Here is a 13,906-nt window from a genome sequence, read left to right as displayed (position 1 = left end):
GCAGGGCCTCATCAGGTCGCGGCCAATTTGACCAGAATTCGGACGATGTAGTGGGCTTTGACCTTTTCACGCATGAATTCACTTGGGCTTCAAGAGAAAGTTCATGTTCAGTTGACTTGGAAGTTGGTGACGAGACCCTTTTGTTTTCTTCCAACTCTGTAATTAGAGCTCAGATGTATGCGATTAGACTTGACACAGGAAGGGGAAATGACAGCACTTCGAGACTAAAACAACGTTAACATCTTCAAAAACGAGTTAGTACGATTGCGCCAAAACCAAGGCAGTTGTTGCTCCAGCTACTCCTTCAGCCTATGCGCATATGACAATTCTAGGCTTTAGCTTGTTACTTTAGCCTTCAAGTCCCGAGGGACCTTTGCGCCTCAGGCATGCAGGTCCCTTGTACACTGGAAGAAGACAAGCTGAAGTGAATAAGGCCTATTAGATGGCTGCTTATGTTGCTCTGTCATGTCGCTTATTAACTAAGAGACGCTTGTTGAAAGATGCGTGTACAGAGATGGCCGAACACCGTTGATTGTCCTCCGAACGTTATTGCTCCGTGTGGTCGTGTGCTCAACTTGTCGGTAGATTCATCACCTCATCAAGCGGTCAACTGGATTGGAATTGAGTCGGATCATAAATAATCCGATCACGACAGATCAATTTAATTCATTTATGATTATTTTTGCCAATGCGAATCTAATAACACATACTCGGATCAATCCTTGCCCAACTCATGCCCGATTTGATTCATATTCTTAAAATGCTTTTACATTTCATACAATCTAGAAAGACTGGTACCTCGGAGTGCGGAATGAGCGAGTGTGAGGGAATACGAAGAGAGAGTCATAGAGGTAGGTTGGATTTAAGCAAGTTGTAAATTTATTTATGACTCATTTAACACCGATATGACTAGTTTATTGAATTTAATCAAGCTATATAAAAATAGCCATTTTTTTTTTGTCAAAATCAACTCAATTCATATTAAGAAACAAGTTCATGACCTATTTTGACAGGTCTACTTGCCAGTCACACGATCATGAGTTCGAGACAGGGCATGAGCAAACCTTTAATCCATTGGTGCTCTTTAGCATTGTCACCTCGTGTGGAGATAGTCGCCGACTGTCGATGCCGAAGCATTTACAGTACGACTGTGTTCCCAATGCTCCCGACCTTAGGCTTTGATGGTGCTGGAAGGGTAGGCAAAGCCCTTCACTTTCTCTCGGTAACTAAGCATGTTAGAAATGGTGATGAAATTGTATAAGATGTTTTACCAATTTCCTTAGACGCTGTTCTGTTTACTTTGGAGTTTTATTTTTCTAATCATCGATCAAGATTTGTTGCCTTTGAAAAATTGACCCGATATGTTTTGACTAGGCTTCAATTTCGTCGAAAATCCGACTTCTTTGGAGCCCTAACTCTAAGGAAGTATGTCTATCTTTGTCTCGCGTGCTTTTTGAAGCCAAAGGGCAAGGACGGACGATCGATGGAGCTTACCTCATTTAGACGTACAATGAGAGTCTCATTTCTATGATGCATGAGATAGCAAATGCCTCGAGCACACGAACTAGTCGAAAGATTTGCTCACCGCATGGCTTGAGTTTGTGACCTCGGAGAAAATAGTATGACTTGTTTATGATCGAGCTACCACGGTCGGGAGTATCTTTCGTCCCACGTTGAATGAGAACCGGGATTGTTCATTAAAAAATACAACTAAAACCTCTGTTGTTATAGAATTTATTAAATTCTAAATGTTTTTTTTTTATAGTGTCCATAATATGAGCCGAGTAAATATTTTGGACATTGTAAATTTATTTAATTTAGCAAAATGAGTAGAGTACAAAACTTCCAAATAGCACATGATACGAGTGCTCAAACGGACGTGTGCTCATTACTGAATCTGGTGATCGATTACCGAAGTTCTACAGTGATAGATTTGTTTTGGAGGGATTAGAGTGCGCTTCTAACTGCAGACTGTGCTTCGTTAATTGATTTATGGCTTTTGCTTTGTTCAACAATCATTTGGAATTTGCTAGACTTGGCAGATGTAACCCTCGAGTTTTATTGAGATATATGAATGGCATCTTTCTTTATAAAAAAAAAATAGGCTGATTCAACCCAAGAATCAATGGGCGATGTGGGCAATCATTCTAATAGTTAGAACTAACAGATCCATCCGAGAATGGTTTGGTTCTTGGGGTGGACCGGATCCGAAGTAATTTGTTTGTTGATCAAGGTTAAATAGACAGATAGATTAAAGTTATATAGGTGGCGCACCGGAAACGATTCATAAATGCTCAGGTGCAAATTTGAGAGACGTCTCTCAATCTACATTTTGCAATTATATGTCAAAAGTCGTCTAAAAAATCGAAAAGGATAAATAAATGCTCTTGCAATTAAAGGTGACACGAGAAAATCCAAAAATAACCCGAAGCAGTAAAAGAGTGAGGAAAAATAAACAAAAATCTAAAACAAAGCGGAAAATGAACCTAAAGATAGAAAAGTTTCTCGAAACACTCCGAAACGATGGATTTTCATGCTCGAAACTACCATAAATAGAGGGCCTGACTCGACGACAGCGTAGTGCTCGGAACGAGCTTTGCGCCCGCGTCAATTATCCCCATATCAGTCCTTGGTCAAGACTAGATGTATCTGCACTCAATTCGACTAAGGTTCAAGGAACTTCAAGTTCAAGTTAAAGAAGCTTCAAAAGATTCATAGAAAAGTGGTATTGAAACACAACAAAAGAACAGCTGGGCCTACTATAAGTCGCCAGTAGGGTTTGTTCGCTCCCAGAAGTCCAGAACTCTCAAATTCAAAGTTTGGATGAAGGCTAAGGATGCGGTCCTCCCAATCACAAAAACGACCGGGAGATGTTCCTCGGTTAGTGACTGGGGTTCACGATTCTCCTTTTCTTGTCCGCCTGTTTCTGTCAGCTCCCAAAACCAGGCAATATCAAATCACGAAACCCCACGGACAAATGGAGTAAGCCTACGACCTCGATCACATCCGGGTTTTTGTCTGAGGAACAAGGAGGAGGATGAGGCAAAAAGTTGAATTGCATCGAGTTACCCCAACAAGGATTTCGTGGGGTTTTCTTATGATCCCCCCAGGACCCGTTAACCCGAATATATTGTGGTGTCATTTGCGCGAAAATTGTCGTGACTCTTAGGATTCGTTTCTCCGGTAGAAAATGAATTATTTGAAAAGCATTTTTTTAAAAATGATTATTTGTTGTCAGAGTAATTAAATATTAAACTATGCATTCATCTAATAGCTTAAGTTTTTAAAACAGTTGGTAATGGTCTCACAAAATCTAACATGATATCGGAAAAAGAAGTCCCGAGTTCAAACTTTTAAAAGCTTAAGTTTTTATAACAGTTGGTACTCTTCCATATACCCGATATTGTCTAGGAGGATATTGACAAATTTCTTGATAAGCAATCATATAAAAATGTGTTGCAGGATTGTGGGAGTGGGATGCTAGTATGATAGGTGCGGGTTTTGACTCCCGCTCTCTGCAAAGAGGCAGAGCAAAAGGCAGAAATAGGACCCAAAAAAAAATAAATTATGGTGTGCATTGAATAAACTAGCATTTGCTAAGTAAAGACATTTTTCAATTTCTAGTCCCGGCCACATGCATTATGAAAAAAACATACAAGAGGCATATGAGAACACGTATATTATTTAATGAGAAAGTAACACAAATGGTTTTTGTACTTTGATTAATGTTCAATGTGATCTTTGAACTTTTAATTCATTCAATGCGGTTCTGAACTTTAGCCCAATATGCAATGTCGGATTTTTATTTTATTCAATTTGGCCCCTAGATCTTTTGTACATGTTTGTCCCTCAACTAGATGAAAATGTTCAATATTATCCATGAACTTGAATTAATAAAATGGTAATATTGAACATTTTGTATAGTAAGGGACTATATTGAACACGTAATAAAAGTCTACGTTGAATAAATTAAAAGTTCAGGATCACGTTACATATTGAGTGAAAAGTTTAAAGTTCATTTGTGCCCTTAGTCCTATCCAGCGATGTGCTCATGTGCTGATCTTATCATTTCTGGACACGTTGTCGAGATAAATCATCGCACCGAGTTTCTAGGACATCTGGACCGTTGATCACCTGATCCCTACGGCGAGAACCGCAAGATCGACGGTGGAAAATGGTACGGACCCACCCGGTCCGGGAAACCGTGCGATGCGCCAGCTGGGTCTCGGGTCGGGCGGAAAGTAGCGGCCCACGAGTACCGCCGTGGAAATGCGTTTCAAATCAGCGAAGCCCCGAAACTGCAAACATGGCACTTACTATGTTTCATCACTTCGTACATTACCTTTCACCAATTTGGCATGCCCTTTCCATTTACGGCAAAAAAGAAAGCACCCCTCCTCTCCCCCTTCGTCTGCACTCTCTCTCTCTCTTTAAGCTCGGTGGTTTTTTTGTTCTTCTTCATTTCGGATCACAGAAGAGAGAGAAGAGAGAGAGAGGGACGGATGGCGAGAGGGAAGATCCAGATCAAACTGATAGAGAACACGACGAACCGGCAGGTGACCTACTCGAAGCGACGGAACGGGCTCTTCAAGAAGGCGAACGAGCTCACCGTCCTCTGCGACGCCAAGGTCTCCATCGTCATGATCTCCAGCACCGGCAAGCTCCACGAGTACATCAGCCCCTCCACCACGTACTTGAAAACCCTTAATAGCTTTTTTTTTTTTCTTGATTCTTTGTTCTGACCCTCTACTTCTCATCTCTTTCTGAGAAAGAAAGAAACCCTAGATTTGTTTGACTCATACATTGTCCCGTTGTTTTCTTGGTTTTGGTTATCCTTCTTCCTTCTTTTTCCTGCTGTTGGGGTTTTAGAACCAAGAAGATGTACGACCAGTATCAGCAGGCGCTCGAGGTTGATCTATGGAGCTCTCACTATGAGGTCAGATCTTGTTGATTTACCCTATCTTGACATACCAAACAAATCTTCACTTGCATGTGTGCTTGGGCGAGCGTGAGTTCGATTCTTTAGCTTGTGAAAGTCTGCTCTTGAAATGACGTTCTCTGCACTTTTAACAGAAGATGCAAGAGAACCTGAGGAAGCTGAAGGAGGTGAACAAGAAGCTTCAGCTGGAGGTCAGGTAAAAGAAGATCCTGTCCCATTTAAACTTGGTCAAAAAAATTTCCCGGTACTTTTGGCGGGTTTGAGCTTGTCATGGACATGTTTGACTGTGTTTCTGGGCTGGGTTTTGCGTTTTGTTTGGGTGACAAAATTGATTGCGCAGGAGGAGGTTTGGGGAAGGATTGAATGGCATGAGCTTTGAGGAACTGTGCGGTCTTGAGGAAGATATGGACAACGCCGTTAGCCTGATCCGCGAACGGAAGGTTTGTGATCGACCCTAAAATCGCTGGTTTCACATACGAATTTTTAAATCATGTCGGGTGCTCAAAGAGCTCCAAGCAGGCAGCTTCACTGACATGCTCGTCGACCGGCTTGCTTTGCCATTATTCCATTGTGCTTGCATAATTTTTCTCATCAGACACAGCATAGTAAGCAAAGGATTGCATTGCATGCTTAGTCAAGTTAAATCCTTTGGATTTTACTCTTAAATGCTTCTGGTTTGGATGTTAATTCAGTGATTCCCCATTCATTAACTAGCGTTGAGAGAGAGACAGAGAGAGAGAGAGAATGGAACCTGGCAAAATTTGTGGGTGAACTTGTAACTTTTTGGTAAAACTTAATGGTCAGTTACTCGATTTTTCTCTTTATGGAAAGGACTGTATTGGAGTCTAGACGATATACACAAGGACCCAGGTGGAAAAAACCATGTTGCTGAGGGACTATAATGCAAACGTCTTGTAATAGGTTTTGGATTTGCGACGTTTAGAATGAGATTTGGATTCCTTGTTGCCATACCCTTTGGTAGCTAACGAGAGAAACCGCGATTACTTTTGTCAGATGCAAGAGAAGATTGCGTCAAACGATGGTAAAATCCAGAGTTAAACTCACAAAGGATGCGTTATGCTATTTGTCCTTATGACTCGCTGCCATAGTAAACTAAGCATGCATAAATTATTTGTCATCATAATTAATGATGAGCAGTATTAGATGAGTATAACGGACAATTTATTGTACGACGTATAAATTATGTAAATCAATATAATTTCAATCATTCATTACGTGGCATTCATTATGGGGTACACACGATCAATGGTGGTGATGGACTCGGTTTACATGATCTATTGACTACTGTACAATCTATTGACCCACTTTTTAACTTATACTTAATGGGCTGAGTAATACTTGGGTTAGTTAAAATTTTAAAAGAGGTTTGTCATGGATTGGAGTGGCAATTTGAGGTATTATTTGATGCATCTATTAGCCTTTCTCTCGTCTTGAATCCATATTGCCTAAACGTCTAAAATGTTTTTTGCTCGTGGAAAACAGTACAAGACGCTCAGCAATCAAATCGACACCGCCCGAAAGAAGGTAAGCCCTATATTTTCTCGATCTGTCGATTCCGCACGCCATCCTTACGCAAGGGCCGTGCTGATCTTCTCGTTATCATTCCAATTTTATCGAATGTTTGCAAAGAAACATGTACCTATGAATGTACAGTTTCCGACTTCCTAGAATTGATAGCCACTCATTTCTTAGGTGTGAGTGATTATTTCGCCTGATCTTTTCTTGGTTGGTGCTCGGTGCAGAAAAAGAATGCCGAGGAAATAAACAAACGTCTCCTGCAAGACTGGGTAATTCATGAAGCTTCGTTCGTGGCTAATTTCATTTCTTCGTTGTCTTTTGGAACGTTTACTAGTTACGTTGGAAAACTGCCAATTACATAAATCAGATGTCTTCATTTGTTTCTCTCTCTTTTGTGCAGACTAATCTGATCAAGCATCTGAGGGAGGACGACCCGCATTTCGGAATGGTCGACAACACCAGGGACTACGAGGCCGTGATCGGGTATTCGGAGGCCGCCGCCGCTCGCTTGCGCTTGTACGCTCTGCGCCTGCAGCCGGACCAGCCCAATCTTACCAGCGGAGGAGGATCGGAGATCACGACCTACCCTTTGCTCGAGTGAGACGACACCCCTTCGGATATGTCCTCACTTTGTCTAAGGGCCGATTCGATCTAGAATCCGGACTTTATCGGTATATCGACGTTTAGGACTTTGTTATGTTATCATGTTCGGTGACTAAGTTTGTTCTTATCAGAAGCAGTTCCCGTTATGGACCGGGCCAATTTCCTCAAGGACATCACGTGTTTAAGACAGTCTCTAACATAGGACTGTTTAATTCCATCGAATGAGTTGGTGTATGATTGTGTTGCTCGCTAATAACTGTGGGCTGAAAAAAATTTGGCTGGACTATGGTCCTTTTGATCCGATAAAATAACGGCCATTAGACTTTATTAGATTCACGTAAGATTCATATGATTTTTTTATTTTTTTTCACTTGTAGCATTGGGCTTCTATTTTCTCCGGCATAGACTCGACGAGTGGCGTCGCAATTTTGGATTGTATAACGTTGGCGTTGTTTGGAAAAGGTGAATTTGATTTGAATACATGAAACGTCCTACGAACCTTATGAACCGTACAAGATGTAGATGAACCAAATGCGGATGTACTTGTACTTGGTGATGCGGATAATCGAATATGTGATGTGTGCCTAATTGATCTAAACATTTCTATTCCTTAACTAGGCTCATTTGTTTCGCGAAAAATAAATTACTCGAAAAATATTTTCTCGCTTTTATCGCTTGCAATAATTAGTCGGTAAAAAAAATTCAATTATAAATAAAAATTCATGTCCACATATTTTCGATAGCGATGAAAATATTTTTCGTTCATTCATATTTTTAAACAATATAAACGACAATAATTTTCAGCGAAACAAGCGGAAAAAATTGTTTATTTCCTTTGGTTTCTTACGCGCAGGGATATTTGCGTCACTTCACCTGTTGATGAGCGAGAGATGCGCTTGTGGGTCCTCATGCGGTGGTGTTATTTATCTGCCTTTTGTGAGGGTTATATTCGTAATTTGGCATTCACCTCGATTTCCTACTCATGGTCATGACAGGTGGAGGGCATTTATGTACGAATCCCCTCTCTCTCTCTATTGTAACGTTCCATTGGGAAATCGAAAGTCTTATAGAACCCAAGCAAACATCTTTTTCCAAGAATTTTAAATCAGTTACAAAAATAAAAAATCGAAAACTCAAACAGCAAAAATTATTACACCAACATTCAAACGAGGAATTGGCCAAAAAAGCAAACTTAATTACGAAGAAATGCATGGATTTTACATAACATCAACGTACCACGTATTGTTACGATCCAATTAGCAATTCCCTTAAGATGAATTTCTTCTATTGATGTTAAATTAGAGCTCACAAATCTTATGATCATGAGTACCCCGGGTGGTTTGGCATCACCTTGATGCCTTTTGAATGAATTATCTTATGATTCAAAAAACAAAAAACCACCATAAGACAACATCAAAGTTAATTTCGGATACAAGTTGGATTAGACATATAATATGTACGTGGCTCATGTGTGCCCCCAATCAGACAAGTGTTCGCTGCATCTCGAAGTTATGTGTTTGGATTAGGAGACGATAATTCTATGCCAAAAAAAAAAAGCAACGTGATAATTGAGATTGTCGGTTTAGAGATTCAAAATGCCAATAGAAAATAAATGTCCATACACCGATAAGGGATATATGGATTTTCGAGAAGAGAGGAGCCATGGTTCGGTGCCAATGCCGATTGCGGGCCACATATACACACACGGTCTAAGTTGATTAGATGAAGCCAATGGCACCAAAAACTGATCATGAGGCCTTCCTTGGAGCTACAAAATTTGTAGCCCTAGCTCAATGATTTTGTCAAACACCATTGTGGGCTCTAAATCAAAGGCAAAAGAGCCCAACACGAGAATTTTAGGATTGGATTTGTCTTTTGAGAGGGACAGAATTGACATGAGATATGCTGTCGGGAATGGACAACAGGATACTTCCGTCGTTTTTCTGTTGCCTTCTTTCAGGATTGTTTCCCAAGCTCTCGCTAGTACAGCCAAACCGGACTCTACCTGCTTTTCCAAGGGGGATGAGCTCAAAGTCAAGTTTTTTGGTGTGTGATTTTGTTTTATTTTGAGTTCTTTATGGCGATTTTGTCTCATCCCTATCCCGACCCTCAGCCGGTCGCCCCACCGAAGGATTGAGAATTCGAGATTTGAAAGCAAGCGAAAAATTTGTTAAATTTAAATTTTCGACATGACTGCTTTGAAATATTCATTTGGCTGATGATATACAAACGGATTGGTCCATGGGATCTAGGCCACTACTGACCCCCTTAAGTCCGCCACTGTTGAAGTGTGAACGAGTTTATCACTAGACTTGGCCTAGTGGCTAAATTAAACATGTGTTTTGGTTGGTTACGAAGGCATATCTCGGTCGCGTTGGCTTTTTCATTCTTAATTATTTTGGGCTAATGATATGGGAACAAAAAACTAATAAATTGCCTTTCTTTTTGAACTTTAAAAGGACAAATATTATGTTTTCATTTTTTATTTTGCTGTCAAATAATATCTTGAATTAGTTAGATTTCTCTTATTTATATATATATATATATATATATATATATATATATATATATATATCGATTAAGTCGCATCCTCAATCAAGGACAAATTACTTCCCAATATTCATTTTCAAAAATTGAAAAGTTTCCGCGCTTCTTTTTAAAGAATAAACTATCCTGTCTACTGATCAAATTTTAAAGTGCATCTATTGAATGGGAGTATTTAAATCTATAAAAAGGGTTTTGCTAACTAGATATCTTGATAGCTAGGCATACATGTAATTATAGATTAGCCTTAGACCTTAGAGTTAATTTAAGAGGGTGAATACAACAGGCATCCTCAACTTTATCACCATACGTGCTTTCTTCCATAGCAATTTTTTTTTTTTTGAAAGCTATGTTTTGACCGTTAAAGTAAAAAAAAAAAATATTAAACTTTGCATCTTTAGATCTATAGCATCTACAAGATGCAAAGTATAAGTTGCTTAACTTTTCCATTATTTAAAGCGCAAGGCTTGAAAAAGAAAACAACGTAAGATGTAGGTTTTGACTATGAAGTGTAATTAATAGCGATTTCGTGGATAGTTTTTGTAACACACATTTGAAACGAGATTAAAATTCTTTACCTGTAAACACATGTCTCAATTGGTTTTTACCTTTTAATTTTGGTTTAATCTAAATGTTTTTTTTTTGTCAAAAAACCTAAATGTTGATTTTTCTGTAATTCAAATAATATTCCAATTATGACGAGAAGGTAGAAAAAAAAAGAAAGAGTAATAAATTTATGGAAAATTTTCAAATAATGGCCCAAAGTGTCCTCATTTTTTCAAATAAGGGTCGGAAAGTTGACATTGTTTCAAATAAAAGCCTGAAATGTTCTCATTGTCTCGAATAAGGGTCTGAAGTGGACTTTATTTCAAATAAGGGTTTGAAGTGGCTATATCAGTAAAAAAAAAGGGGCTTGACTCACCGGTTGGTTAGGGGTATTTTTTCCATTTACATTTATATTTTATTATTTTTTCTTTGCTTTTTCCTTTTTCTATTTCAAAAATTTTTAAAAATAAAAGTGTAAAAAAAGAATCATCAGATCGGCAACCATGACGATCATTTTCGGAAATACCCTTGATATGCTGGAATATTTGGTCGGTCGGCCGACCAATGAGGTCATGTCCTTATTTGAAACAGCCACGGTCATTTCAGGCATTTATTTGAGATAATGATGGCACTTAAGCTCTTATTTGAAATAATAATCACTTTAGACTCTCATTTGAAAAAAAAAAATGGCACTTCGAACTCTTAATTTTTCCTAGACTTCTTATATTTAGAAGTGCGAACGAACACGCCTAAACACTTATCAGTTACCAGCTGTGACAACACTAATGAGAGAGTTCCGACAATAAATTTTGGGCCCTTCGATTCTCGGCGGACAGAAAGCAAGCTCAGGGCTCGAGAGTTAAAGAGCCCCACAACATTTTTTTGGGCCTTTTCCTTTAAAAAAAAAATTTTACTATGAATTGCTTTTTTCCACTTTCATCCTCTTTAGTTTCTGTCCGCTCAAAACTTTCCGCACATGCTTAATCAACACGTTAGCCCTTTATTATTGGGAAAGTAAATCCAATCATATTAAGATTAAGGGTTAATACCATAGAAAACACCAAACCGATACACTTGTGATAAATTTATCCACAAATTATTTTTTTAACCACAAAAAATCTCAAATTGGTACACTTGTGAAATTTTTATGCCAAATTGGTACATCTATGAAAAATTTATCATATGTTAGTTTTCGTTAAATTTAACCGTTAAAGTGCTAAGTTGTATGACACGTGGCAATTGAAGGGTGTACCATCTTGAGATTTTTACCTTCTCTTTGTCACATACGTATCGGTTTGAAATTTTTTGTGGTATTATCCCAATTTAATGAAGGGTAAATTTGTTACATGTATACCAGTTTGAGATTTTTCGTGGTCAAAAAATTAGTTTAGGATAAATCTATCACAAGTATACCAGTTTAGGGTTTTTCGAGGTCAAAAAAATAGTTTGGGTTAAAATTATCACATCTGTATCAATTTGAGATTTTTTGTGGTAAAAAAAATAGTTTGAGATAAATTTGTCACAGATGTACCGGTTTAGGAGTTTTCATGGTATTAATCGTAAAACTAACTTTCACCCAATTTGAGAGATCCGTCCTTTGTTTTTTCCCCTAATTTGTTCTTTACTTTGTTTTTACCTTGCTTATAGCATAACCTTAAGAACGCACGGCAGATGCACCTTGACGTTTTGCTTTTGTCGTGCATTATTTGATTCTTATTTTGTAGTCGGGGTGGAGTCCGAATCATGTTCAGTTAAATTCAAATCCATGAAAGAACACATCGACATCCCTTTACCGTTGTCGTTATGCGTGTTGTTGAAACGTCGGACGTAGCCTCCTTGATGGAATCAGACCATAAGTCGATGTAGAGATCAATTTCAGCTGATCGTTCGACCATAGCTAAGATCGTCAGGGTAAAAATCTTACTGAAATGATCGTCAAACTGGCATCTTTGCGTAGAAGATCCATCGAAACTGTGAGGGCACTAAAAATTAAGTCTCGTGTTGCGCAAAAGAAATGCCAAAAATACATTGACATGATAAGGCAAGCATGTGCGGGTAAGAACTTGTAACATGTTTATTTCATAGGTTGCTAGCTAACTATATGAAAGGAGAAAATTGTCCAAAAAGTTATAAATCTATTACACTTTTGTTAATTTAGTCTTAGACATTGTAATTTTTTTTATCGAATTTTGCTATTTTTTTTTGTCGAATCTAATTTTGCTATTTGAGTCATCAATTTTTTTTCACGTTTTGCCAATTGACTCTATTCGGTCATTTTGGCTAGAAATTGATGAGATGGACACTGATTGTTTACGTGGTATGATCGGCACTGATGTGCATAATTCTTAATAATATTTTATTATTTTTTTTTATTAACTTTTCTATTTTTCTTTTCTTTTCTTTTCTTTACAACTATGGCCGTCGTGGGCTGTAACGCCCTCGTCCATACCCAGTGAGGGCATCACAGCCCTCGCCGGCTAACATACAAGGGTGTCGGCCCTCGCCAGCCATAGTTGTTAAAAAAAAACAAAGAAAAGACAAAAAAATAAAATTTAAAGAAGAAATATGAAATATTATTAAAAATTATCTACGTCGACATCGACCGTGTCACGTAAGATGGCCGGCATTCACGTCAGCGATTTTCGGCTAAAATTGGCCAGATGGACTTCATTAACAAAACGTAAAAATATTTAAGATTCAATTGCAAACTAAAAAACTTAGGACTGAATTGATAAAAAGGTTTAGAACTTTTTAAACGATTTTTCTTATAATCGATTTCTGCAATCGATTTACAAATTGAACACAACCGAATAACAACAATCCGTCGCATCAATTCACTAATTATCTTTCTAAGTCGATTTGCGATGTATTTGGAATCATTTTTCTATACTGCATGACCCGACGGTAAGAAAGTGCGTTGATAGCCAACCGCTTTCTTTTGTACGATGTCGATGGCCAAAGTAAACAGGCCTTGTTGGGCCGGGTCAACAGCCATATCAAGTCAAACTCAAGAACTCACGAAAATGATTGGATAGTTTCGTCAATTACATATTCACTGAAAAATAGTTTGGGTCGAACTAGTGGATGACACGAACCAGGAGAGTTTGATTTGTTCCCTAGAAATTTTAAAAAAAAAATTAGGTTATGATTTGCGGTCAACGCTCAGTCAATTAGGCAATATCTTTACGTATGTGTATGTATATACATATATGTATATACATGTATTTGTGTATACATCAGTCAATCCATGATTGGGCCAAAAAAGAAAAAAAAATCATTCCATGATGCTTTTGTGTAATGCCTTTTTTTTTTTTCCTTCCGTGAGCTGCTTAGAAATTAATTTTTGGACAGAAGTTAATTCTTTTACTTATGCTTTTGAGCATAAGTTGATTTGTTTTTTACTTTTGGAGAGAAGTAATTTTTTTTTTTACATTTTCAAGTGGCTCCAAAAATTAGACAAAAAAAAAAGTGATTCAAAGACTACTTATGGAACAACAAAAAATGCTCCAGGAGTAAAAAAATAAAATTGCATAACCAAATAGATTTCTACTCCAAAAATTACGTTACCAAATGAATTTTTTGCTCGAAAAATGTTGTCATACGCACCCAAACTAGTCAAGAATTATACTATTGGTAAAATCTCATTGAGACTATATCAATCCGCATGACCTCCCACTGGTCAAATCATTTAAGATGTCAGAATATATGAATGTTAAACCGGATCTCCGTTTATTA

The 13,906-nt window shown here is 38.0% G+C and overlaps 1 protein-coding gene and 1 non-coding gene across 2 annotated transcripts; one reads left to right on the top strand and one right to left on the bottom strand.

Moving 5' to 3' along the window:
- The first annotated feature begins 4,431 nt into the window (after positions 1–4,431).
- On the top strand, positions 4,432–7,279 carry LOC115738697 (floral homeotic protein DEFICIENS). The gene is made up of 7 exons (XM_030671409.2): positions 4,432–4,690; positions 4,870–4,936; positions 5,074–5,135; positions 5,280–5,379; positions 6,443–6,484; positions 6,703–6,747; positions 6,879–7,279. The coding sequence occupies exons 1-7, from the start codon at positions 4,503–4,505 to the stop codon at positions 7,077–7,079; spliced, it is 705 nt and encodes a 234-aa protein (XP_030527269.1). The 5' UTR covers positions 4,432–4,502; the 3' UTR covers positions 7,080–7,279.
- LOC115738790 lies at positions 6,492–6,593 on the bottom strand. The gene has a single exon (XR_004015151.1). It is a non-coding gene; the product is annotated as a U6 spliceosomal RNA (small nuclear RNA).
- Positions 7,280–13,906: the final 6,627 nt, after the last annotated feature.

Source organism: Rhodamnia argentea, chromosome 2 (assembly GCF_020921035.1).
Source record: "Rhodamnia argentea isolate NSW1041297 chromosome 2, ASM2092103v1, whole genome shotgun sequence".
Classification (NCBI taxonomy): domain Eukaryota; kingdom Viridiplantae; phylum Streptophyta; class Magnoliopsida; order Myrtales; family Myrtaceae; genus Rhodamnia; species Rhodamnia argentea.
The sequence above is the reverse complement of the archived record's forward strand: the minus strand, read 5'-3'. Positions and strand labels throughout refer to the sequence as shown.